The following is a 27,432-nucleotide window of genomic DNA, read 5'->3' on the forward strand; positions in this document are numbered from 1 at the left end:
TAAGGGGCCGCGGAGAGGGGACTGGAGCGGACGGCGCACGAATCTGATCTGCCCTCTGGTCCTGCGAATTCCAAAGGGCGTGTGGTCTTTGGCAAACGGATGTCATTTTTAGTTTCCCCATCTAGGAAGTGAAGACTGCTGTTCCTAAAAAGACAGTAACAGCCGGCAGTTCCCGTCGTGGCTCAGTGGAAACAAATCCAACTAGTAACCAAGAGGGTGCGAGTTCGATCCCTGGCCTCGCTCAGTGGATTAAGGATCTGGCGTTGTCATGAGCAGTGGTGTAGGTCACAGATGCGGCTCAGATCTGGTGTTGCTGTGGCTGTGGCGTAGGCCGGGGGCTACAGCTCCGACTTGACCCCTAGCCTGGGAACTTCCATATGCTGCAGGTGCAGCCCTTAAAAAAAAGAAAAAAAATATATATATGTATATACATAGTAACAGTTGCCATTTATTAAGCACTTACTGTGTCACTGGCATTGTTCATGCATTAGCTCATATAATCTGTACAGCAATCCTAAAAGGAAAGGCTTACTCAACTCCCAGTTTAAAGCTTAGGAAAATAAGTTTAGTGCATTTAAATAACCCACACAGCCACATGGTAGGTAAGTGGTAGAGGCAGCATTTCCTTAACCAGAATATAGCATTGTCTTACCTACCTTGGGGACTTGTGAGAATTCAATGCAATAATAATGGGAAAGCATTCTGTAATCTGGGAAGCCTTATAGAAATGCAAGTTATTAGCACCAAACACCACAATGTTTTCTGACATCATGTAGCCATATTTTCCCTTTTTAATTTTCTGCCAAGAAAGCCACTGGAGGGAAAAGGAAAAAAAAAAAAAAAAAAACATATTGTCTACTTGAATGTTTTTCACAGTATTTTAAGTTGCTGGTCTCAACTTCTGGCTCTTCCATTCATGGCTCCCGTCTTCGCAACCATGAGAATGTAAATGAAAACCAATAATCACTGCAAAAGTTTTCACGCCTCTTTGGGAAAACAGACTTCATTTTAAAGGCTGCACTGTTCTTGAGGTTTATTACATCGGGAACATCAGCAAGTATCTATCAAATGCTTGCTAGGTACTCAAGGCAGACAAAGCACAGAGAGGTAGCCGCACTATCCGGTGGGAAAAGGATTTCCTTGCAAACAGTTTCTCCTAAAACTTGGGGGTGAATGAGGGTTTTAAAAAAAACCATTTGGGGGAGAAGAGCTTTAGAGGTAGCTCCTATTGGGAGTTCCCATTGTGGCGCAGTGGTTAACGAATCCGACTAGGAACCATGAGGTTGCGGGTTCGGTCCCTGCCCTTGCTCAGTGGGTTAACGATCCGGCGTTGCTGTGAGCTGTGGTGTAGGTTGCAGACGCAGCTCGGATCCCCCTGATATCCCACTAACCCACTCGTAGGCTGGAAGGTACATCCCTTCCTTATGATGGAAGCTCAGAGATGGGAAATGACGTGCCCAGGAACCACAAGATCTACTCATTCTAAAGCCTAAGCCTGTTCTAATTCCCACGCAAAGCTGGAGGGAGAGAATCAAAGAGCCCCTGAGAAGAGATGGCATTTTAAAATTATTTTCTCTAAAAGCTTAAAAAATTGAGATATAATTGACACATATAACATTGCTGGTTGCAGGTGTACCACATAATGATTTGTTATTTGTAAATATCGCAAGACAACCACCACAGTAAGTCTGGTTCACATCCATCAGCACATGTCATTCCAAAATGTTTTCCCTGTGATGAGAACTTTTAAGAGTTAGTCTCTTAGCAACTTTCAGATATAAGAGAGGACATTTAATTTTAATTTTTTTTTTTTTTTTTTTTTTTTTTTTTTAGGGCTGCACCTCGAATCGGAGCTGTAGCCACTAGCCTACACCACAGCCACAGCAACTCGGGATCAAAGGTGCGTCTTTGACCTACTGCACAGCTCATGGCAATGCCGGATCCTTAACCCACTGAGCGAGGCCAGGAATAGAACCTGCATCCTCATGGATACCAGTTGGGTTTGTAATCCACTGAGCCACAACAGGAACTCCCCCATTTAATTAAAATTTGATGTTCCGGAGTTCCCATTGTGAGCAGCTGTGGTGTAGGTCGCAGATGCAGCTCGATCTGGCATTGCTGTGGCTCTGGCGTAGGTCAGCAGCTGTCGCTCCAATTCGACCCCTAGCCTGGGAACCTCCATATGCCGTGGGTGCGGCCCTAAAAAGACAAAAGAAAAAAAAATTGATGCTCCTCTTATGATCCCAGTTTGGTGTCTATTATGTTTTTGCCTTCCCTTTGGATACATTACAGGCTGCTAGCTTGCCTGTGTCCTCCTGAAACCGGATCCTCGAATCCCAGAAGTGAATCGACGTAGCCGCCAGGAGGGACCGGCATCATCACCACGCCCCTGAGGTTTCCAAGGAGGAATTCCTCAGGGCAGACATCTAAGGCAGGGACGCACCAGGTCCCCATGCACCCCCGGAAATCCCAATAACGCAAATCAGCACGCAGGAGGTTCAAACCTGAGGGCATGAGACTCAAGGCTGAGCCCCTCCTGGTCTGCAGGTTCACCCTCCAAATCCCATGCACTCCATCGGATCTCATTCTCACACTCAGCACCGCCAAAGCTGAAAATCACTTGGAGAAACTTCGCGGAGATCTGGTTACCTTAAGAGACCCACCTGACCCTAAGTGGCAGCAGCTCTGCAGGTGACACCAGGCCTGGGTAGACAACACGCCTGGAAGAAATGGGCTCCCAGCAGGAAAGGGTTAAACAGGGGTGTCACTGGTGCCACCTGACCGCAGTTGTAAAAAGAAAGCCTGCCTGCCTGGTGTGTTTCTCTGCTCAAATTCTAAGGTGTTTTTGCTTCCTGCCTATGACATTTTTCTCCCTGGGGGAAAACTTTATTTCATCCTCAGCCAATCTGAACATTCATTTAAACCGAGTGAATCATTAGAGCCTGAATAATTACACAGAAGAAAAGAGAAACTGTATGGGCTGAATCCTTTCTTCTGGCAGCTCTCGTAAAAAAAAGATTTTTTTTAAAGAACCAACCTTTAATGTTGTTATGAGTATTCAGAACAGAATGTCTGAGCGACTGTTACAGCCACAAGCAAACCAAGAAGCCATTTGGGGCTGAAAAATGATAAAAGTAGTTGGGAACTAGAAGGCAGTCTCAGATGTAGCACTGGGCCTTGATGAGTTAAAAAGGACATAAGGGGAGTTCCCGTCGTGGAGCAGTGGTTAACGAATCTGACTAGGAACCATGAGGTTGCAGGTTCGGTCCCTGCCCTTGCTCAGTGGGTTAACGATCCGGCGTTGCCATGAGCTGTGGTGTAGGTTGCAGACGCGGCTCGGATTTGGTGTTGCTGTGGCTCTGGCATAGGCTGGCAGCTACAGCTCCGATTAGACCCCTAGCCTGGGAACCTCCATATGCCGCGGGAGTGGCCCAAGAAATGGCAAAAAAGACAAAAAAAAAAAAAAAAAAAAAAGGACATAAGGGGGAGGTCCCGTTGTGGCTCAGTGGAAATGAATCTGACTAGCGCCCATGAGGATGCAAGGTCGATCCCTAACCTCGCTCAGTGGGTTAAGGATCCAGCGTTGCTGTGGCTGTGGTGTAGGCCGGCAGCTACAGCTCTGATCAGACCCCTAGCCTGGGAACCTCCATATGCTGCAGGTGCAGCTCCAAAAAAGACAAAATAAATAAAATTAAAAAATAAAATAACATAAAATGGACATAAGGAATAACCCACAGGACTCTCGCTGAGAAATGAAGCAGCCAAAGGAAGGACAGTCATTAGAGAGACAATTATCCAGCCATAAAAAGGGCTGAAGCACGGACGCACCCTGAGTGCGTGATGCAAGTGAAAGAAGCCAGACGCAAATGGCCATTCAGTGCAGGGGCATTTTATATAAAATGCCCAGAAGAGACAAATCTATCTATAGAGATAGAAAATAGCTGAGTCACCTCCTGGGGGATGATGAGGTGGGATGCGGGAATTGAGAAGTGACACGGAAAGGTGAGACATTTGGGGGAGGGTAGTGAAAACGTTCTGAAATTGACGGTGGTGATGGGGCGTTCCCGTCGTGGCTCAGCGGAACCAAAGCTGACTAGTATCCATGAGGACACAGGTTCGATCCCTGGCCTCCCTCAGTGGGTTAAGGATCCAGTATTGCCTTGAGCTGTGGTGTAGGTTGCAGATGTGGCTCGGATCTGGCGTTGCTGTGGCTGTGGGGCAGGCCAGCGGCTACAGCTCCGGTTTGCCCCCTAGTCTCGGACCCTCCACATGCCACAGGCGTGGCCCTAAAAAAGACTAAATAAAATAAAATTGACTCTGGTGATGGATGTACAACTCTCTAAGTACACTTAAAGCTACTGAATTGTCGCCTTTTTGGGGGGTGGGAGCAGGGCTGCACCTTCAGCCTACGGAAGTTCCCAGGCCAGGTATGGAATCTGAGCTGCTATGCCACAGGTGCAGCAACACGGGATCCTTAACCCACTTTGCTGGAGCCAGGGATCGAACCCGCACCTCAGCAACGACCCCAGCTGCTTCAGAGACAACGCCAGATCCTTAACCCGCTGCACCACAGTGGGAACTCCAAATTATACGCTTTACGTGGGTAAATTGGATGGTATGTGAATTACATTTCATTCAAGCTGTTTTTTAAAGAGAACATGAAGACTCTCGGTTTTTTAGCTTGACTAAGAAACAATTGACACATAATCTTGTGTAAATTTAAGTTGTACAATGTGACAATTTGCTGCATGTATATATCTCAAAGTATTCACCACGCTAAGGTTAATTAACACATCCTTCACCCATACAGTTGCCATTCTGTGGTTGTAAGAACATTAAGAGCTACTCGCTTAGCAACTCTCATCTCTATGTTACAGTGCTGTTAACTCGAGCCGTCACGCTGTATATTCGACGCCCCAAATTTACTCATTGCTGCAAGCTGGTACCCTATGACCAGCATCTCCCTGGTTCCCCACCCTCAGCTCCTGGTAACTGTCGATTTACTCTATGAATTTCTATGCGTTCAGCTTTTGTGGGTTCCATATATGAGATCATAAGCCTTGGTCTTTGATTTATTTCACTTAGCATAATGCCCTCAAGGGCCCCCCAGACGTAAGGAATTTTAAGAATGTTGACATGTTTAAATGGAAGATGGTGGGAACTTCTGATGACTAGACAGCAACAGCCATCACATGCTAAGCCCTACTGGGTACATAAAAAAGGGGACACTGCCAAGGGCACTGAACCCAGTCAAAGCGACAAGGACTCTTCAGTAGCTGCTGCCTTCTTGGGAGGGTTTGACCCACGAGGGGCTTGCTGAGAAAATGCACGGCAGCAGGGATTAACATTAGTATTTGTTGACTATTAACTGTCAGGCTGTGTACTAAGAACTTGACCACTCTCCACTCAACTTTAATCCTCTGAAAGGGCATTCCCTTCGTGGCTCAGCGGTTTACAAAATCTGACCAAGATCCATGAGGAAGAGGGTTCGATCCCTGGCCTCGCTCAGTGGGTTGAGGAGCTGACGTTGCCCTGAGGTGTGGTGCTGGTTGCAGGTGCAGCTCGGATCCTGCATTGCTGTGGTTGTAACATAGGCCAGCAGCTGTAGCTCCAATTTGACCCCTAGCCTGAGAACTTCCATATGCCGTGCGGGTGTGGCCATAAAAAGCAAAAAAGAAAAAAAAATCCTCTGAAAGATTGGAACTGTTATTATTCCCATTTTAGAGATGGGCAAACTGAGGCTCAGAGAGTATAAATCACCCCCCATCACAAGCACATACTTGGACAGTCTGACTCCGGAGTACTTGCCCCAACAGCAGGTGGTAAAAGACTCGGGCTCACTGACACAGCCCAGGACACAAGAGCTCATGCGTATGGGCTTTTATTATGAAAATGACGAGGCTGTTTGGAAGAAATCTGGTTTTTCCACCCCTTGCTCCCAGACTCACGAGTATTTGTTGCTTACAGTTGCCGGGTAACCTGACAAACGCCGTCTGTGTCCAGTTGGGCTGAGTGACTCTCCAGGGCAGTTTCGGACAATGGTCGCACACATCTGCTTCCCTTCACATGTTGGGGACCAGCCTCTGTTCGTCATTTCCCATCAAATGTGTCTTCCCAACCAGGGTGGACCCCTGACCCCACATTCCTCGGCGGTGATGGGGGGCGAGGACAGGACCAACTTCACCGAGGGGGAAAGCAGCATTCACCCAATGCACCCCAAGTGGCAGTTCCAGCAGAAGTGGAAGCTCGGGCCCCCAAACCCCTCCCTCCAGCACCCCTGCCCTGTTGGTACTTCGAGACTGCAGGAGCCTACAGAGCAACCGGTCCCTCTGGGGTAGTGCTGCAGCCACTTGTGCGAAGGGATCCTTCCCAACACACCAGCCACCTCTGGTCCCTTGAGACTCTCCCTGGGTTATTTCACCCCAAAGGGACAGATGACACCAAGAGAGTGGGTCCCGTTTCCATTTTCCTCAGTGCCACCTGCTGCCCTGTCAGGTTCCAGGCCTAAATACAAAAATAAATGTGTCTGTGGGTGTATTTAAATACATACACACCCCAACTCTGCCTGCTCCCCCCTCTGAAGGGGGGGAGGAACCTGTGTCAACAAGCCCATAAAGTGGGTAACTCAGGTCTACTAAGTTTCGTGATTTTTTTAAACAATCATAAACAGTGCAGGGTCATGGAGAGATGCTTGTGGAATTGAATTTACCTTAATTTTGATATTAAGTTCACTGCAGGGTTATTGAATGAATGGCTCTCCCTGCAGAGAGAACCGACGGAGGTGGGAAGCCAGAGGCTTCACCCCACAACAGACACAGTTTTTCGGGCTAACCCCCAGGCTGGTTAAAGCTCCATGTGATGTGTCCCATACCTGTATTTGCATGTGCTTTTCTGTTGTTTTTCTGTTTGGGGCTCTACCAGCAGCATGTGGAAGTTCCCAGGCCAGGGATCGAAACCTCCCCACAACAGCGACCCGAGCTGCTAAAGGGACAATGCTGGATCCTTAACCCACGGCACCACAAGGTAGCTCCCACATGTGTTTTTGGGGGGCATTGTAATTTATTTTTTATTTTTTAACTTTTTTTTTTTAGGGCCACACCCGCAACATATGGAGATTCTCAGGCTAGGGGTCGAATCGGAGCTGCCGGTCTACGTCACAGCCACAGCAACACGAGATCTGAGCCGGGTCTGCAACCTACACCACAGCTCATGGCAATGCCGGATCCTTAACCCACTGAGCGAGGCCGGGAATCGAACCTGCATCCTCATGGATCCTAGTCAGATTTGTTTCCACTGCGCCATGATGGGAATTCCTGGGGTGGCGGCAGCAGGGAGGGGGGGCATTTTTAAATGGAAAACTCCCAAACAGACATGGGGGGGTGGGGACATATGCAAACCCTACAACCTCACACCTTCTGGAGAGCTTAATAAGCTGTAATGCCACTTATCCATGTCCCTGGCAGATCTCTGCTGCATGGCCTGGCACGAACAGGGCTTTCCTACCCTCAGACTTCATACCCCAGCTCTCATTTCTCTCCAGCCTGGCCCTCCCCCAGGGCTGCTTCTGGACCAGGGGAGCCAGACCAGCTGTGGGTTCCCCATCGGCAGGGCTGTAGCCCCCTGCAGGACCCCTGCCCCCTAACAGCATAACTTTCCTATCTTGTTCTCCAAAACTTCAGAGAAACGTCTACAGCTTACAACAAAGAGCCCCCCCCCTTCTCTGAACCCCACACTGACAGCAGGGCTGGGTACAGAGGACAGAGAGGTGGGTCTTTCCATAAATTCCCCCTTGACTTTGTCACAAAGGCTGCCACTGGGATTACCAGCAGCAGTTCCAGAGTCACTGCCTGAGTGCAAATGCCACTCCTGTGTCTTAGCAGTCGTGTGCCTCAGTTTCCTCATCTATAACTTGGGGACCACCTACCAGCCACCTCCTGGGATCGAACGTGTGAACCACATAGAGTTTAGCACAACGCCGGAAACAGGCTCACACGATAAGCCCACAACATACACCAGCTCTTGGGAGTATTCTTTGTACACTCCCATCCAAGCAAAACCACCCCTAGGAGTTCCTGTCGTGGCTCAGTGGTTAACGAACCTGACTAGTATTCATGAGGACTCGGGTTCGATCCCTGGCCTCGCTCAGTGGGTTAAGGATCTAGTGTTGCCAGGAGCAGTGGTGTAGGTCGCAGACACGGCTCAGATCTGGCATTGCTGTGGCTCTGGTATAGGTGGGCAGCGGCAGCTCCTATTGGACCCCCAGCCTGGGAGCCTCCATGTGCCACGGGTATGGCCCTAAAAAGTAAAAATAAAACCAAAAAAACACACCCCTATCAGCTCTAATGACAACTGAAGAGTCAAAAATCAAACTTCTTAGAAGGCTGTGCTTATTCCCACTGGTCACTGGGCAGAGCGAAACACACGTGGTTCATGGAAACACGATGTTCTACTTAGTTGGGTTCAGACAAGCAGATCAAGGCTTCGGTCCGTCACGCCTGGCGTGGCCAGTGCCTGACAAACACCGCGAAGGGAACCTCACACCCGCCACCTGATGCAGGGCTGGGGAAGGGGGGCCCTGCCCACGCACGGAGGGAGCAGATGTGAGCAATCGCCGGATCCAAGTGTCCTCAGAAGCCACCGCGGCTTCGGCAGAGGCCAGCCATCTAGCCCGACAACCCTGCAGACACTAACCAGACACCCCAGCCGAGCTCACTGTCCCCTGAGGCCTCTCGGAGCCAGGCAGGAGGGAGCAGCCCAGCTCTGTGTCGTTGGCCGAGGCTGCGCCCCTCGGGGAGGTTGAAACAGGCGGCTGGTCCTCAGCTCCCATCACCAAGATCCTGGGATGGGGAAGGAGGAAGGGTTTATTTGGTGGGCATTCCTCTGGTCAGGGTAGATCTCCTACAAGAAAGGACCCGTGGCCAGAAAGGGCAAAAGAAAGACGCGTTTACAAGGGCTGCCTCGAAAGATGGGCACTGTGATCCCATTTTACAGATGAGAAGTTGAGGCTCTTGGTTGGAAATGACATGATGCTCAATTTCCCACCCCACGGGGCTGGGTTAAACTCCCAGTTGGCCTTACAATGGAATACCACGGAGCTCTTTTTTCTCCTTGCTATGCCCCTGGCATGTGGAAGTTTCTCCCCACACACGCCCCCTGGCCAGGGATTGAACCCAAGCCACTGCAGTGACAACACTGGATCCTTAACTTGCTGCACCACAAGAGAACTCCCCAAGGAGCTCTTTTAGAGGACAATATGTCATTACCATTTTCTCACGTCTTTAAATGAAAATTAGGAGAAAAAGGCAGCATGCCTGGGATGCTTCGCTTATTTTAATGAGAGAATTACATCTATCAAATAGAAGGAAAAATTCATCTTGAAAAATGTATAATAAAGTTTGACAGAGGTAGGATTATACCATTAATCCGCATTTTTTTTTTTTTTTGCTTATCTGCATTTTCACATTTAAAAAGTTATGTTTCATATGTATTGCTGGTCAAATCAAGAGGAAGCAGCAGGCAGGCTCTAGAAAGTTTAGGAGCCCGAGATCCTGCAGCCTGTAACTGGAGGAGCTGAAGTTTGAACCCAAGTCTATCCAGAGCCAAGACTGAAGCTTTCTCTGTTGCACTGCCACACCCTCTCCCAGAAAGCAGCTGCCGTTGGCTCAGCGGCTAATGCTTAAGTCAGCCTGCCAGGACCACGGGCTCTGCATTCCAGAGTAATTGTGGGGTCACTGCGGCAAGGCTGGGAAAGCCAGCTCCACGTTCAGGAAGCACCGGCCTTTCTAGTGCCTCCCGAGGCTGTTCCCTAACTGCAAATAGAACTGCCTCTGCCCAGCTGCAGGGAGTGAAGACGCCTGCCTTGATGGGACACCCTGCACGAGGCACCGGGGACCTGGTGGTCCCGCCAGAGCGGGATGGACATCGGAAGGCCACCTCTAAGTGGGTGACACCCAAGAGTGACAGGAAAGCAGCGAGAAGCTGATGGCCACCTCCACGGCCTGGCTATGGCCCCAGCTGAGCATCAGAAGGGCTCGGAGGTGAAGAGAGACGCCGGCTCCTCCGAGCATCCACAGGCCTGAGCACAGCTGCTCCCATGAGGGGACAGGCCCAGAGCCTTGATGGGCCGGATGCAAAGTGCAACCAGCCCTGGGACAAACTGACCTGGGTTTGAATCCCAGCCTCCGTCGCTACTGACTATGACCTTGAATACGTCCTGAACTTCTGCAGGCCTCAGTGTGCTGCCCTCAATTCAGAAAACACGTTTAATATAAAACACTGCTCGTCTCCAACAGCATCGCCATGTCCACATGACTTCAAGAAAATACATTTTAAACCATCTTAGAAACATGATAAAGGGTGGTGGTATCTTTGCAAAATACACCAAGAAGGTAACGAGAAGCACGAAGATGTAAGACACACTGGCTTTCCCCAAATGAGATGTTTGGCTTATTCCTAAAAGGGGCATAAAACGATCTTAGAGGCCAGTTTTCTCTAAAAGAGCAATGTATGTGCCTCGCTCAGAGCAGACCTCGAAACATGAACTCTCACCAGGAGGAATTTCACCCAGCAGGCGATGATCTAACTAAATAGCATCTTCATTATATCACACTGTCTTCTCATCGGATTCTGCGCTCCTTATATGGGTCCCTCGCTTTATAAATTACAGAAGGCGTATACAGTATCTCGAGCAAGCATCACAAGGCTTTGGAACCCGCTGCACGGATGAGGGGTCCGGGGCTCCGTGCTGGATTCCCAGCCCAGTCAGTGGCCGAGGAGTGTCTCCAGGCGCCCGGCGTCACAGCCAACATCCTGTCTTCAGTTCCGGGCATTGGGTTCCCATCCAGACCACGGACTGACTCACACTTTCCCGACACAGAACCCGACTGTCCTCTCTGCAAAGTTAGAACACGTACTCCCTGGCGGAGTCAGGCTCAGAGTGCCTCCTCTGGAACGAGCACACGTTCTTGCAACAAAGACAGAAGCTGCAGCCACAGGGAAAGCAGAGCACCTGGCTAGGCTCTGAGGAGTAGCAATGGAAGTGGATCAGCCCAACCTCACCCTTGCAGTGTCTGACGGCTGCATGGACGCGCATGGCAGACCCTGCTTCCTCTCGCTCCCTGCCATCTGAAGGCAAGGGGACCCAGCCACTGGCTGTCTGTACTGGCCTCGGCCAGGAACTGGGTGTGGGCAGGCCCACCTGGCACCAGCTGCCCGCCAGAGCAGTGCTGAAAGGGCTCCTGCGACCCACGCACCTGAGCTGCCTGTAACTGGGGCAGTCCTTGGGCTCCGCGGTGAGCTGAATGGTGCTTCCCTCCCGCCCACCCCAAAGTCACCTCCAGACAGAACCCCAGGATGAGACTTTTTAAATTTTTATTTTATTTTTTCCCTTTGAGGGCTGCACCCATGGCATATGGAAGTTCCCAGGCTAAGGGTCGAATCAGAGCAGCAGCTGCCGGCCTACACCACAGCCACAGCAATGTGGGATCCAAGCCGTGTCTGCCACCTACACCACAGCTCACAGCAACGCCAGATCCCCAACCCACTGAGCAAGGCCAGGGATCAAACCCAGAACCTCACAGATACTAGTCGGGTTTGTTTCTGCTGAGCCACAAGGGGAACTCCAGAATGACACCTTATTTGGAAATGGGGTCTCTGCACATGTCACAGGCTAAGGATGTCAGGGTGGAATACACTGGAGTCAGGGTGGGCACTAAATGCAGGGACCTGTGTTCCTACAAGAAAAGGAACCACCCAGAGCCACACACAAGGAAGAAGGCCGTGAGAAGACAGGGCAGAGAGGAGTGATGCCGCTGCAAGCCAGGGAACCAAGGATTTCTGGGAGCCCCCCGAGGCTGGAAAAGGCAAAGAAGGATGTGCCCCTAGAGCCTTCAGCGGGAGCGCAGCCCTGCTGACACCTTGACGTCAGCCTTCTGGCCCCCAGACCCTTGCGAGGAGAAACTTGCACTGTTTGGAGCTACCAAAGCGTGTGCGAATCTGTTACAGCAGCCCTGGGAATGTAATTCCTAGGAAACAGCCTCCTCTCTCTTAAAGGCCCAGCCCTTCCCTTCCCAGGGCGGCGTCTCCGCCCTGAGCTCGGGACAGCCTGGTCCTGGGCGCAGGGCTGGAGCTCGGAGCACGGACCTTCGCACACGCGCGCGCACACCCACCCCCACGCAGGACTTCTAAGAATAACGTGCTGCCAGTAACCAGTTCCAACTCTGTCTTGGAACTGGCTGCCTCCCGGGGGAGGTTTCCTTGCGGTTTGGGTTGAGAGCGCTTTATCCTCTGGCGCTGCTAAGCTGCATGGGAGGAGCCTCTCCAAATTCTCCTGGCCTGGAATGGGAGGCCTCCTGGCCCTGCTGCCCGAGGAGGAGGAGGTCTGCTGCCCTGGGGGTGCCCACCCCAGCCGGGAGGCCCATTCTGCACGTCAAGGGCATGTTCTCACCCGCTCCGGACCCACGGGCTGCCTCTCGTTGGACCCGGAGTTCTATCTCCCCCTGGCTCTCTTTCAACACTCAAGGGTATTTTTTATTAAAGGCCGCTGGAGTGTTACTAAAACAAAATGTAAAACGGCTCCCCTGTTTCCCCTGCGGGTCGGGGATGTGCTGACTGTGACCCTCCCGCCTCCAGGGCTGGCAGGTGGCCCGGAGTCCGGCCCGCAGGTGGTCTGGGAGCACGTTCTCATCCTGGCTTTGCCACCGCTTTTCTGGAAAACTGACTTTCCCTCTCGGGTCCTCATGGTGCTAACGGCGGGGCAGGCAGGGCAGGAAGGCTGGGGAGCTGCTTCCTGGCACTGATGTGCTAGGAGGATGGATTTCCTTCTCGGCGACACGCTCAGAGGTTTCTGGGCTCGTTCGTCCTTCCTCCATCCTGCGGCACCGCCTCGCCCCAGTGCCGCACAGCCACCGGGAGGGGCATGGAAGGCCGGCTCCCCATCCGTGAGGCAGACACCGTGTCGGCAGGAGAACCGAGCAAAGGAGGCATCGGCAGGAGGCAGGGAAGCAGAGACCAGGTGAAGGATGGCTTGGGCCAGACAGGAGAGGCAGAGGGAGGGCCCCTGGCCAGGATAAGGAGGGCCACAGGGCTGGGGTAGTGCAGGGGAGGCAGCGGGGCTGCTGCCAGGTGGGCAAGGAGTTTGGAGTCTTTGCTGGAGGCTGCAGGGAGCTGGGCAGGTGCTCAGGCGAGGGGTGCCGCGCTCCGATCTGGCCTTCTTTAGGAAGTGTTAACATGTTCTGGGGTTCCCAGAACCACCACCTCACATTCCCCGTGGGCTTGGAGAAGGCTGCCAGCAGTTTTTCCACTGTCATCTCGAACAGCAAACACTGGGGGCTGGTCCCCCCTCTCTCTCCGCCCTGGGACAACACTCAGCAATATTAGGACTATGGGGTCCAAACTTGAGCTCATGGCTCTGCAGCCATGTGACCCTCCGGCTTCGCAGTCCCGAGCGTGGCCCTGGGGGTCAAGACTCCAGGGCAGAAAGCTCTGCTGCTCACATCTTGAATCTACGACTTAACCTCACAGAGGCTCCGTAGCCCCACCTCTAAAATGGGCCCGTGGTCCGCAAAGACGACAGGCATGTCGCAGGGTAGGAAGCAAGTTGCTAAACATACAACCCTCTAGCACCAGGCCGGGCTTAAGACAGATGCCTCATATGTGTGAGCTTCCCTCCTTCTGCGGCAAATCTGGGGTAGGAACTGAGATAAGCGGCTGCTGGAGCCCAGGCAGGAGATGGAGAGGCGGCTGCCCAGAGGAGCAGCTGGGCCTGGGGGCTGGCGGGTGGGCGGCGGGGGGGTGTCCGGTGAGGGCGGGCACTCTGGTCGGTCTGTCTACATCATCAGTCCATTTCCCTGCAGCTCGAAACCCAGCAGCAGGACGGCTCAGGCCAGCGGGCCGCTGTGGGCTTGGGCCGCAGCCTGACGTATGTGCATTTGGCCAGGCTGCTGGGCACAGCAGCCTCATCATCACAGCGCTAAAGTCACTCCCAAGACTCTGGGTGTTTCTTAGCAACGGCCCTGTTTAGGGGAACACTGAGTGCCAGGGGCAGGCTGGCGTGGAAGCTTGTGCAAGACAGGCAGCACCCTCTGTCAACAGGCAGGGTCCCCCCCCTCCCCCCGCGCCCTGCAGCCTGGCTCTCTCATGCCAGCTGCTCTCCCCTGGGGCGCTGGGGCCAGACTGGAAGCCCTCCGAGAGGCAATCAGCCGCCCTGCAGGTCTCCAGGCAGCTTCCAGGCCAAAAGCTCGCAGAGAGGCCCCGGTTATCCCCTCGGCCCCCCAGGCAAAGCCCAGCTGCCATCTGCTGTCCTTCAAACCATCCTGGCAGCTGACAAGGCCCAAAAGGAAAAAAAGAGACGCCCTGCAAAACGCACCAGGCCCTCAAGACTCAGACCCCGGGCTGAGCACAGATACAGAAGACCCCTGAATGGAGCCCAGGAATAGATGGGTCTTCCGTGGAATTTCACAGCTCACAAAGGTGTTCTAGAAAGTTCCAGGATACCAATGCTCACTGGACTTTTGTTCTTCAGCCAGCCTGAGAGGCAATACGTCATAGTACCTTTGAAAAATGTATTTGGGGGAATTAAAGAATCCTGCCAGGGCCAGGCTTCTTGGTGCAGGTCGTGGAGCGCAGATACGTACTATTCCTACGAACGTTTTCCTGCCCTGATTGCACACCCAATTTAAAATGAATTATCCAATTAAGTCAAGACGGTGACGCATGCTACTTCCAGGAATATGTTGCCAATGACTCTGTCTTGACTGTTCTCCCCCAAACCCCTTCCAATGAAGTCAAGACTGTGCGGCACATCGTGAGGATAAGCCAGGAGGTTGCTGTGGAGACGGGAGCATTTTTCCTCCTATCACCATTTCAATCTCCTGATGAGAAGGGAGCTGGCAAAGCCTTCGGCCTCCCCCTGGGATGAATGTTCACCGCCAACAACAAGGACAAAAGCTCCGGTGGACAGAAAAGGATGAGGGAATGGGGTGAGCTTGCAGGGCTCCTTCTGCAGCAACACAGAGTCATGGCTTGGGCTCCCCGGAGCAGAAAACAGTTTGCTGGCGCACATAAGAGGCAGATGCCACCACCTCCCTTCTCTCCCTGGGCTGGGCTTAGGGGCGAACAGGAGTGTCAGAAATATACGGACATTTTATGGGTTGAAGCGTTCTCCCAAAAAGGCAGGGTGAAGCCCCTGGGACCTGCGAACGTGACCTTCTTTGGGAACAGAGCCTTTCCAAGTTAAGAGGAGTTCATGAGGGTGGACTCTAAGTCAGCAGACCTGTGTCCCCCCCTTTTATATTTCTGTCTTTTTTAGGGCCGCCCCCTATGGCATATGGAAGTTCCCAGGCTAAGGACTGAAGTGGAGCTGCAGCTGCAGGCCTGTGTTACAGCCACAGCATCACCAGATCCAAGCTGTATCGGTGACCTACACTGCAGCTCACAGCAATGCTGGATTCTTAACCCACTGAGTGAGTCCAGGGATCGAAACTGCGTCCTCATGGATGCTAGGAGAGTTTGTCACCTGCTGAGCCACAATGGCAACTCCAACCTGGTGTCCTTGAAAGGGGGAACTTTGGACACAAAGACATGCCATGTGATGATGGCAGAGGCAGAGACTGGAGGGATGCAGGTACACGCCAAGGAATGCTAGGGGCTGATGAGCACTGCAGAGGCTGGAGAGAAGCAAGGGAGGGTGGGGTTTCCCCCGGGGAAGGCTCTCCACCTCTCCACCGGGGGAGCACAGGGAGGTTCAGAGGGGCAGGGAGTATCATTTAAAAGTGAAAGCATCTTTCAAAGTGGAATTTTCAAAACAGCCAAAACAGACATCCTTAAAAAGCACCCCAAAGTGCTCTTGAGAGCTCAGAGGTAAAAAGAGCCATAACACCAGGACCCAGCAGCCCCTCCGGAGTGTGTGTGGTTGCAGGAAGCTAGTACAGAGGCCCTGACTTTCTTCTTGACACCAGTCTGATTTTCCAAATCGGGGATAAGGAGACAGTCCTCTGGATTATTACTCTGGCTGATACTTGGCAGCACCTAAGGCCCCTGAGAGCTGTTCTCAGCACTGACCTCGTCGTCGCTCAGCTAATCCCCCCACAACCCTATGATGTCCGCTCTTTCTTACACCTGCTCCACAGAAAAGGAAGCTGCGACCAAGAGAGACTTAGGCAAAGCACCCACAGTCATGGAGCTGGATTCAAATGCACCCGACGTAGCCCAGACTTCATGCCATTAGCATAGTTCTCACTGTGACAATTGGGGGGGGGCATTCTTTTTTGAGGGACAATGATTAAAGCGCCCCAGCCCCAACCGGATACCACTAGTCCATACGTTGTTCTCTCATGCTTTCTACAAAGTTTTGCACACATTTTCCACGTTTTTTCTCTCTGCCCATTTCTAAATATTCTGGAATGAACTAAAAATACAACATATAACATATAAAAATAATGGTATCCTCATGCCTGCCTCCTCCGGCAGGAAAACTTCCCTATTAGGACAAACCAAGGGATTGTGCACTTTGAGCCAACAATGAAAAGACAATATGAACAAAGAACAAAGCCCTCAAGGTAGGGAATCACCTGGTTTAGGCCACATGCAGAGCAGGCTCTGGATAAGTGTCATGGGTTGGGGGGTCGGGGACCACACGGCACGGCAGACAGGGTCACACCGGGAAGCACGGGCAGCGCAGGGTGGGGCACAGCAAGGGGTGCCCCTGTGGCCAGGGCCTCCACATCCACAAAGACCTTCCTGGAATCTGTCACTCAGGCGAGAGGCCACACCATTTAGGACTGCCACTTTTGTGGGTCAAAACGGTCAGCTATTGGCCAGTTCCTACCATTCAACTTATACATACAAGCCCAGAGTGTCAGTGGCAGGACTCAAAGCAGTGCTTGTCACAAGGTATAAAATAGTGTGACATGCGTATTTGCCCTTTCCCCTCCTCCCACTTTATTTTTCCTCCCCCCACCCGCCCTCGGCTGCTCCGCTTCCGTCCTTCATCTCCCTCCCCTCTCCTCGTCGTTTGAAACTACAGATGTGTAAGGACCGCTCGTCCTCATCCCGGGGAAGGCGTCACGGGAGGCCCGCGGCCGTGCGCATGCGCAGCGGAGGGCGGCAGGCGGAAGAGCATCTTCTCCCGCAGCCAAGGCCCTGGACGCCCTGGGCAGGAGCCACTCCTGCCCCACGGTCAACGCCAGCTGGCTGCACAAAGGTCACACGGCCAGACGTGAGCTCAGCCCCAGAAGGAGAGGCAAGGGCCACCTGGGGCGGACAGGCCTGCACATGAACAAACACGTCCAAGGTTGCCAAACCCCCGGCGCCGCCCGACTGGCCCACCAGGTGTTGGGAGGCAAAGGAGAGGAACGGCCCAGAAGGCAGGGCGAGCCTTCTGGCCGGGAGCTCGGGCAAGGCTTCCCACCCGAGGCCCCTCGTCCTCATGCGTAGAAGGAGGAGATGCCCGCAGGCCTGTGTCGGGGGCCGGGGTGTCAAGAGCCCCGGGGTAGGAAATGCTCGGCACAGACCCTTAGACACACGAGGCTCATGTGCTGGGTCTCCCAAGGCGCGGAGACTGCTTTTCCCAGAGATTTTGTAATTTGCCCAAGGAAGATCAGGTGTGGTCTAAGCAGCGTGCCTTTGCCCGCCTTTTGGGCGGCGGGGGGGGGGGGGGGGGGGGAATCTTTGGCCCAGGGTCTTCCTTTGTGCTGAAGACACAACACAAGAAGAGTTGCAACCGAGTCACAGACACCATGACACCTTGATTGAAAACAATAAAATTACTTCTTTTTTTTTTCCAGTCAATCTCAAAGCCCTGCCTGCTCTTTGCTCGCTGCCAGCCAGCAAGAGAACCATTTTCCTTCAGAGCCTCCCCCAGCCCCCAAGTCCCATTGTGTAACTTAGAACCTGGGGAAAAACGCAAAACAATAAACCATCTGCGAAGCTTTCAGACAGTGCAATTTGGGAGAAGTGCTTTCACATCTTCGTAGGACTCTGCCTTAAGCCGGCACTAATTAATTGCTGCATTAAAGGGAGGCACCTTTTAACATTTCAATGACATAATCATATGCAATTACTATCATATAAAGGAACCCTTTATAATTAATGATGCCTCCACTTCCTGAAATGTGTAATCCTTCTGTCTTGAATTCCAAAGAGGCTGGCAGGAGGAAGGCACTAAATATAGATCAGGAACTAATATTTAAATCAGTTTTTAATTCACCTTTCAACACGAACCGGAACAAAAGCTTACCCTTATTAGGACGCTAAATCTTTCTGTCTCTGAGGCTAAATATTCAGCTACCACAGCTACACAGAAATGGTCAACAATTACAGGTCTGAAATGATGGCCCTTAAATAGCAATAATTTTGTCCTAGGAGACACATCCACTGCTTTTCCAGAAAGGCATTCTAACTCACCCAGACTGTCCCAGCTTTGGTAGCTAGGCTGTATTGTCATTGACAAGGCACCCTGACTTAGCCCTGTGACTTGAAAATGAGACTAGTTTTTCTCTTGATCAAGGGAGTTGCCCATGAAGTTACAATCCCCAGGACAGTTCTAAGTGCTTAACATGTGCTGGCTTGTTTGGTTCCTCACAGCGATCCAGAGCCTACGCTGTCAGGAGCCCCACTTTACACATGGGGACAGGAGGTACCCACCTGTTAAAAAATGTGCCCTGGGCCCCATTCCCCCTGCTCCATCCAGAAAAGCCTGTTTGAGTGAATCACTAGCCAGACAGGATAAACAGACTTTCTAGACTGTCACCTTCATTCTGCCACTCAGGCAATGACCCATGAGGACCCCCTCCAGTTAATTTCTGTGATGAGCAAAGCTCTGCGGCAACCACAGGAGAAAATGCAAGGGAACAAAACTTGACCCGTGCCAACACCCAAAGGGCTTCCAGGAAGAAAATCTCTACCGCACAGTTTTTCTGTAAAACCACCACCCCGACCCCTGCGTACAGAGCCTCTGTTTCAAGCCCTGAGGTTCTTCGCCCTCCGCTCTTCTCTGCTGTCATCAGCGACTTGTGAAAGGAGCGCCCCCTCCCCTCGGCAGCCTCCCTACCAGGGGCAGGGGTTACCTTGTCATAATAGTATCGAAGGGCTCTGCTCAGCTTGTCATAGTTCATGTTTGTTTTGTTTTTGCGGAGTCCCCACAGCTTGGCCACTTCTTCCGCCTTGAGCAGCTTGAATTCACCATCGTTGGAGGTCCAGCAGATCAGGTGCTCATGCTTCTGGTCCAGCAGCAACTGCAACAGGAACTGCCACAGCGTGATTGCACTCTCCATACCTGGGGAGGGAGGGGCCGCGTCAGTGCAGGTGCCAAGCACCCAGCATTCCCCCTCCCCGCCACGCACCCCGGCCCCCGTGAACCTCATCAGAAGTTGCTGCATGTTTATACGCGGCCGTGATTCAGAAACACAGAGATGCCCCGTGATCCTGGTATTCACCCCCAGGACAGGAGTGCACTGGGAGTAATGTGACAAAATGATGAATGAACTGCCCACTCCTAGAGCCAGTGTTCATACAACGGATTCAGCGTATTAATGGTCCTTAGCCCCCGCAACGATCGAGACGGTGTCTGCGCCCCCCCGCCCTATCACTCTCTTCGCTGGGTAGCTCATTATTTGTATGAACCTCTGGACCCCTGGTAGGTGCACGTATGTAGCAGGTAGGGGCCTGGAGTGTATCAGGCAGTGTGACTACATGAGGAGCTTCGTAAGGAAGGGACTTTGTGGGGGTCCTCTCTGTGTTCCCAGAGCCCTGGTAACCAACCCAATCGATAGATGTCTGTGGAACTGAAGAACTGGCCATTGCCACTTGCAAAGTCATTTACTTTCCCAGACAGAAGGGAAAAACCGAAATTGTCACAAGCACAGAAAGGAGGAAAGCGCTTTTTTCTCCCTTATGACAGGAATGCCTATGAAATCTTTTTACTTTGACTCTCCTGTAGACTTAATAGATGCTGTTCCTTCTGCCTAAAATGCTGTTCCCCAGCTTTGGAACCTGCCGAACTCCTATGCATCCGTCATGACCCTGTTCGTACAGGACCTTCTTGAGGAAGTTTTCCCCCACGCTCCCAGGCTGTTCTCAACTTCAGACATTTGAGGACTTTCATTGACAACGGGTTCTGATTCTAAAAATAACAACTGTAACAACCCATTTGTCTTCTCAACATTTTTTACATGAAAAAAAAAAAAAAAAGAGGTGGGGTTCCGGTCATGGGCAGCAGAAATGAATCCGACTAGGAACCATGAGGTTGCAGGTTTGATCCCTGGCCTTGCTCAGTAGGTTAAGGATCCAGCGTGGCCGTGCGCTGTGGTGTAGGTCACAGATGCGGCTCGGATCATGCGTTGCTGTGGCTGTGGTGTAGGCCAGCCCTACAGCTCCGATTCAACCCCTAGCTTGGGAACCTCCATATGCCACGGGTGCAGCCCTTACAAAAAAAAAGCAAAAAATAAAAATAAAGAAGAGGTGGCTGGGCTGGCCTCAAAAGCTTCACCACGGATCAACCGTCATGCTTGGACAGGTGACGTGCCCTGGGTTTTGATCTGGGAAACCCAGGGCTGAGGGTCCAGGGCAGCAGGGTGGAGGGTGGCAAGTTGGCTTGTGGCACTGACAGAAGCTTTCAAGGCCAGCTGCGAGGTGGGGACACAGCCAGTGTGAACAAGGGACCATCCCCGGGGACCGTGGGGAGGAAACGCTGAGACCCAGGAGGCAGCTGGTGTGACCGCAACACGAGGACCGCGGGAAAGACCTGTGCCTCCGGGAGACCCAGAAGCCAGAGGCACCGCCTCGGGGGGCTTCTTTGCACCCAAATTTGGGTCAGCGCTACAGCTCTCATGCCTTCGTCTTAACAGGGCAGCTGTCGGCCTGACAGACCCTTTTTCCCCCTTTCCACACGGGAATGGATGTGAAAATACCTAGCCCTCCAATGAGTATTCATTTTCTTATTTCCTTTCACATGTTTCGCCAAAAGAATATATTTTATTGTTTCTCTGAGCAATGCGGGTTTCTCAGTTAAAGGGAAGCAGATCAGGAATGTTCTCTGAATGCCCACAGGGCGTTTTATTTACGGCTCTTTAAAGGAGATACTCTTTACAGAAATCAATCTTCGCCACAATGGCCACTCAGTCTAGGAGACAGTAAATCATTTCACCGTGGGATCAACGCCGCCTCTGCATCTCCCGAGTCTCGTAAGTGCAGCCACGGAGAGCATCCGCAGCAGCCCGCAGGCTCTCACTCCTCGGACCAACTGCCCCTTCCCAGTCTTTGGGGATGAGCCACAACGTTCTTCCCATCATTGGCACACAGAACTGCAAACGTTGTCTCACCTCCTCTGGTGTGTCCTCAGCCAAACACTTCAAAGAGTCGACTTTCTAACTTCTTTGCAACTTGAAGTGAATGCTCAGAGGAGAGTGTTCCGAAGGAGAGAAGATGGCCAGGGAGGTTAGAGCCTGGACAGAAGGGATTTCCAGGCCAAGAAGGACAGTGATCAGCCCCCTGCACCTCCCCTACCTTCAGTGGACACCAACGGTCCTATTCCAGATGGGACAGGAGGGCAACGCCAACATCGCCACGCGTTTGACACTTAGCGCTTCGATCCACCAGGACCCCGCAGAGCTTCCTGTGCTTCCTGGAATCCCTTCCATGGCATCCCAACCCCGTGTGTTAGAGCCACGTGCTCTGGGCATAAATGACAAGGACCCACGTGGGAGACTGGACACGTGCTCTTCTCAATCCTTTCCTCCTCCCTTTCCAGGGACCGGGCAGCAGGGACCTACACTGGCTGCATTTGGCCTTGGCCGTGTGATCTGATTCGACTCCTGGCATGCTGCACAGCAGTGACCATGTGCTGATGCTCAGCCGAGATCTGAGCGTCTCCCCATGTTTGCACTGTAACGCTTGTGTTCCTGATACTCCTGGGAAGCAGCTGCCCCAAAATGAGACACGTGGAGCCATCCTGAGATCAACCCACAACCCACGATCTAAAACAGCATCCCCAAGGCCAACCACGGAGAAAAGTAAATGCTGTGGTAAGCCAGTGACTCTGGGGGCCATTTGTTATGCGGCAGCATCACAACAATAGGTGGCAATTACAATGCCCAGTAGTGTCTTGATCTCAAAAAATTCTCACTTTGCTGGGGTGCTATATCTTTACCCTGTGGGCTTCCATTCATAATCACGAGGTGTGTCTAGACCTGCAAACGCATGCTCTGAGATGTGGGGCATCAGCCATCACGTCCTTCCTCAAAGGGCTAAAAGTGGGCCACAGAAATGGCCGTGGCCATGACCTCTGCCAAGAGGAGGAGGAGGAGAGAAGCAAAGAAAAGGGAGACATACACGAGTAGAGAGTGACACGGCAAAGGAACAAATGGTGACAATAGGGACCCCCTCATCAGGGCTCCCCCAGATTTCTGGAACAGATGAACGGGGCCAAGGGGAAGCACTGGCTGAGAACCGGGAATCACGGAGCTCCCCCGACCCCAACCCTGCCGTTCAGGGGACACACTGCTCCGTGGACTTCAGTTCTAATTTTAATTTAGTGTAACTCTGATGACGTTTCATCTCTTCCACAGCTGTTTTCACATACGACCATGCTTCACATTCTATCACACCTCTGCCGGCTACAGACTGTGTCCCCTTGGGGACAATGGCAAAGCAAATGAGCCTAACATGGGGACTGAGCAAGGGACCCTCCCCTAACCACCAATGCATAGTAGCAAATTTATCCAAATGAAGGCTCTGCGCCAGAAAAAAAAAAATGCGTTTAAAAAACTTAATTCTGTGATGCCTAGGATTCTTTGCAAAGTCCTATATCTTTTTTTTTTTTTTTTTTTTCCCCAGCTGCACCTGTGGCATATGGAAGTTCCTGGGCCAGGGATCAAATCTGAGCCATAGTTGCGGCAGGGCTGGATCCTTAACCCACTGTGCCACAGAGGGAACTCCTAAAGTCCTATACCTTAGCAATGTGGGTACGATAAAATCCGATTTCTCTGGCTGCCACCATAAGGAATGTGTGTAATTCAGACAGCATTCTATGGCCCTGATTAAATAAAAATTTTAAGAAAGTGTTGATACTTGAGAGTTATATTTAATATCTTATGATGCAAATGGGGGTGTGCTTCAAGACAAAACGCTTCATCAGCCTAACCTGCTCTCACCGATTTCCCACAACCCTCTGCTTAAAATAGACAGCCCATGAAGGACATGCTATAATTTAAAAAGAAATTCCAAATCAAATGTTCTGCTAGTTCGAAAATGCTGCTCCTTGCTGCCCCAGACCTTATTTTGAATGGATGCTATTTTATCAGCAACTGCAGTGTCATTCTTGACGCAACATCAAACCCTGCACTGTTAATTTAGGAAGGTCCACTTTTAAAGCATCACTGCTCTTACAGGAAGAAGTATCCTCAATGTCAGATGCTTTCTTACCCCACAGACTGCACCTGCACCCGCTGCCAGCCGTGGGTGGTCGCTCACCACTTCTGCTGGGAACTAACCAAAGCCAATCGTCACAGCAGCTGGCAGACCTCCTCCAGGCCTCTCTGGAGAACAGAGCTACCTGCTACTGGCCCAACCTATTCCTTTTCCTTTGTAACGTATAGCCTAGATCTTGCCTCAGCGGAATATAGTTGGAGCATTCAGAACAGTCTGTCAAATCTGAATCACGCACATACCTCCTCCTCTTTTTTTGGTAGCAGGTGGAAGTTCCCAGGCCAGGGATCAAACCCAAGCCACAGCAGCCACGCAAGCTGCAGCAGTGACCATGCCAGACCCTTAATCCACTGTGTCACCAGGTAACTCCCACACATACCTCCTTTAAAGGAGCAGGAGGCAAAAAATCGGTTCCTACGTTGGCAAATCATCTTCACTAAATTTTTTTTATTATAGTATCCCTTTAATAGAAGGAAGAGCAATTCCTTCTATTAAAGGGAGGTTATGGCTTGGCAGGTTAAGAACCCAACATAGCATCCGTGAGGATTCGAGTTGAATCCCTGGCCTCACTCAGTGGGTTAAGGATCCTGCATTGCCACAAGATGTGGCTTGGATACGGTGTTGCTGTGGCTGTGGTACAGGCTGGCAGCTGCAGCTCCAATGCAACCCCGAGCCTGGGAACTTCCCTATGCCACCGTGTGGCCCTAAAAAGAAAAGTATGTATATGATAGATTGTTCCCACCCTCTTCAAATTAACAATTAATTTTGAAGAAAAAAAAACCCCAGTTATAGTTCCTATAGCTCAGCAGTAACAAACCCAACTAGCAACCATGAGGATGTGGGTTCCATCCTTGGCCTTGTCCAGTGGATTAAGTATCTAGTAGTGTGATGAGCTGTCACAGACAGGGCTCGGATCCTGCGTTGCTGTGGCTCTGATGAGGGCCAGCAGCTGCAGCTCTGATTCCCGTAGCTTGGGAACTTCCATATGCCACACGTGTGGCCCCACGAAGCAAAACAGAAACAAAAAACAAACCCCCATTAATGTTGTGTATGACACATGAGGTTTTGTTGAAGGGCAACCAGCCAGAAGATTATGGCAATGACTGAGCCAATGGACGGTACTTCGAGTAAGGTGTATGTATGGGATTATACCCTCTAAAGACTCAACTCTCCCTCCAGTTTTATCAATTTCTTTTTTTGAGTGTCCATTTTATTCCGAGACACCATCTGGGTGTTTGGGGCACATGAGAAAACAAAGGAGAGGAGAGCCTGGTCCTTACAGAGCTTTCACCCCAACGGGAGAAGACAGGCCGTAAACTGCAAACACCTGACTATCAAAACACACAGTATGCAGGCAGAAGAGGGTTACGGGGAAACGCAAGCGGAGTGGGGTTAGGGGGTGGGAGCCTGGGCTGTGTGAGCAGCCAGGCACGGACGGCCTGAGAAGCGAAGAGCTGAGAAGGACCTTTGCTAAAACATAACTTTCCAAATGGGTAAAGTCATGGCTCCAAATGAAGACATGCTCACGATTTTGTTTCACTCAGTCAAGCAGGGAACCTGGCAGATGGTCTAACGAGATCAACAAAGACTCTGAAGAATAAAAGCATGTATCATTTAGGAATACTGAAATACATGCATAAATAGGGCTACGACAGGCGTCGGCGGAACACCCTAAGATGGGATGTGCCTGTTGACAGACAATGGCCATTCTGCTCTCAGGAACAGGACAGGAAGAGAGTGTCCCTAAAATCAGAAGCACATCATCCAGAGGGGTTGTTCTCTAGTCTGGACAATGCAAGCCCAATTTTTTCTCTACGACGTGCAGCAGGTGGGAGGACGACCCCTTCTGTCTATTTGGGAGGCAACACAGTGGGCAGGAGCAGACTCAGAGCCAGACTCTCCAGGTTCAAATGCAAGTACCCGTCCTGCCTGGCGGTGGGACTTTGGGTGAGTTACTTCACCTCCCTGTGCCTCAACATCCTCAATGAGAAGAGGGGGACGATGACAGTAAAAGCATCCCTCTTCCAGGGCTCTGGCAAGGATGACATGAGTTACCAAGCAGGCACGTGAACCACACCGGTACGTGGTTCGTGTCATTCAAATGTTTACTATTATTTTTTAAGCAACAGGGAAAGCTTCATAGACATGTTGTGAGGGCATGTGGCTTTGACCTAGTTCAAAAGCAACATTTAGATCCCATAGCCACGCTGGTTCTTTGTTCATGAGGCAATGACCCCAATACAGGCACTGAAATCCAGGGAGAAGCTTCAGCTCTTTGGTGACTGCTGTTTACAAGGTGACCTGGAGTATAATGACGTCTCTTTTTTTTTTTTTTTTTAGACTACCATCAGAAAATGAAAGAACATTAACAGATACACACTCCTGCCTACAAAACTGATAAACAACAAGGACCTACTGTGTGGCACAGGCAGCTATAGTAAATATCTTATAATTACCTGTAGTGGAAAAGACTCTTTTTCCGATTCATATAGAAATATATTTTTATATGTGAATATATATAAAACTGAATCACTCTGCTGTTCACCTGAAACTAATACACCATTGTAAAGCGATTTTTAAAAAATAAATAAGACAACAAATTAAAAAAAAAATTCTAGCAGAAAATTCAGATCCCTGAGCATATATACACTAAGTTTGGTGTAAGAAACACTGGTTTAAAATGCTTAGCCTGGAGTTCCCATAGTGGTTCAGTGGTTAATGCACTCAACGAGCATCCATGAGGACGCGGGTTCGATCCCTGGCCTCGCTCAGTGGGTTAAGGATCCGGTGTTGCCGTGGGAGCTGTGGTGTAGGTCACAGATGAGGCTCCGGTCCTACATTGCTGTGGCTGTGGGTTAGGCAGCAGCTACAGCTCCAAATGGACCCCTAGCCTCGGAACCTCCATATGCCGTGGGTGTGGCCCTAAAAAGACAAAAAAAACAAACAAAAAGCTTAGCCTGAGGCCTCCAAGATGTTGCAGCTCCAGCAAAGGTGGCCCTTGGGTGCTCACACCTCCCTCGGAGCTAATCCTTCTGCCCCCATCTGCCCCTGTGCCCCTGGAGCAGGAGAGGGAGTCAAGTGGATGAGAGCTGTTGGACTGGGGAGAGAACAGAGAAGGGGTCTAACTGACGACCCAAGGGACAGCCAGGATGGCGCTGCCTGTGAGGATGGAGCCCCAGGCACATTCCCTGGGCGCGTGGTGGTGGAGAGTAAAAAGTCTGTCCACTGGCACAGAATGGCAGGGACACTTAGGCAGATGCCAAGGGGCTACTTTCCACCTTACTCTGTGTTTTCAACTCTTTTTGCTTTTTTTTTTTTTTTTACTTTTAAAAATGTATTTCATTTTATTTTTTGATTGGTAGGGCCACACCTGAGCCATAGGGAAGTTCCTGGGCTGGGGGTGGAATCAGAGCTGCAGCCGATGGTCTACACCACAGCCTCGGCAACACCAGATCCAAGATGCATCTGTGACCTATGTTGTACGGAGTGGCAACGCCAGATCCTTAACCCAGTGAGGGAGGCCAGGATCGAAGCCGCATCCGTATAGAGACAATGCCAGGTCCTTAACCATGGAGCCACAGTGGGAATTCCTCTTTTTGTTTTTGAGAAATGCAAACAGTATCCTTGAGTCTTTCTCTAATCTGGATGGAGGCTCAAAGAGCAGGAAGCTACAGACTGAGTATACGGATCCCTGGTGCCCCCCTCGGCCCTGTGAGAGCCCTCAGGCCACGCCGCCCTATCACAGCCTTGGCATCTCTGTCGGGTCAAGGGTACTAGCCACCAATCCTCTGGGCATACCAGCTAAACCCATGCACACACTTCCTCGACCACAGGGTGGGGATGGGTGGCACTGGACACCTTGCACAAAAGAAGTGAAAGCTGCTCCCTACCCAGGAGTGGGAAACAGGACCAACACTCATGAGACAGGGTGGGGGCAGTAAAATTCAGCCACCGGCCTTGTGCTAAACCAGGCGGCTCAAACAGTAAGGACAATGCACAGCACTGAGAATA

General features: G+C 51.4%; 1 protein-coding gene across 2 annotated transcripts in view; it reads right to left on the minus strand.

Moving 5' to 3' along the window:
• Window positions 1–27,432, minus strand: part of ELK3 (ELK3, ETS transcription factor) — a 69,965-nt gene that overhangs the window by 18,399 nt on the left and 24,134 nt on the right. For both annotated transcript variants that reach the window (XM_021092733.1, XM_021092732.1), the window contains exon 2: window positions 19,065–19,273. In XM_021092733.1, coding sequence (XP_020948392.1) covers window positions 19,065–19,271 — 207 coding nt within the window. In that variant the 5' untranslated portion in view covers window positions 19,272–19,273. The remainder of the gene's footprint in view (window positions 1–19,064; window positions 19,274–27,432) is intronic.

The sequence above is a fragment of the Sus scrofa genome, chromosome 5, assembly GCF_000003025.6.
Source record: "Sus scrofa isolate TJ Tabasco breed Duroc chromosome 5, Sscrofa11.1, whole genome shotgun sequence".
In the NCBI taxonomy this organism is placed as follows: domain Eukaryota; kingdom Metazoa; phylum Chordata; class Mammalia; order Artiodactyla; family Suidae; genus Sus; species Sus scrofa.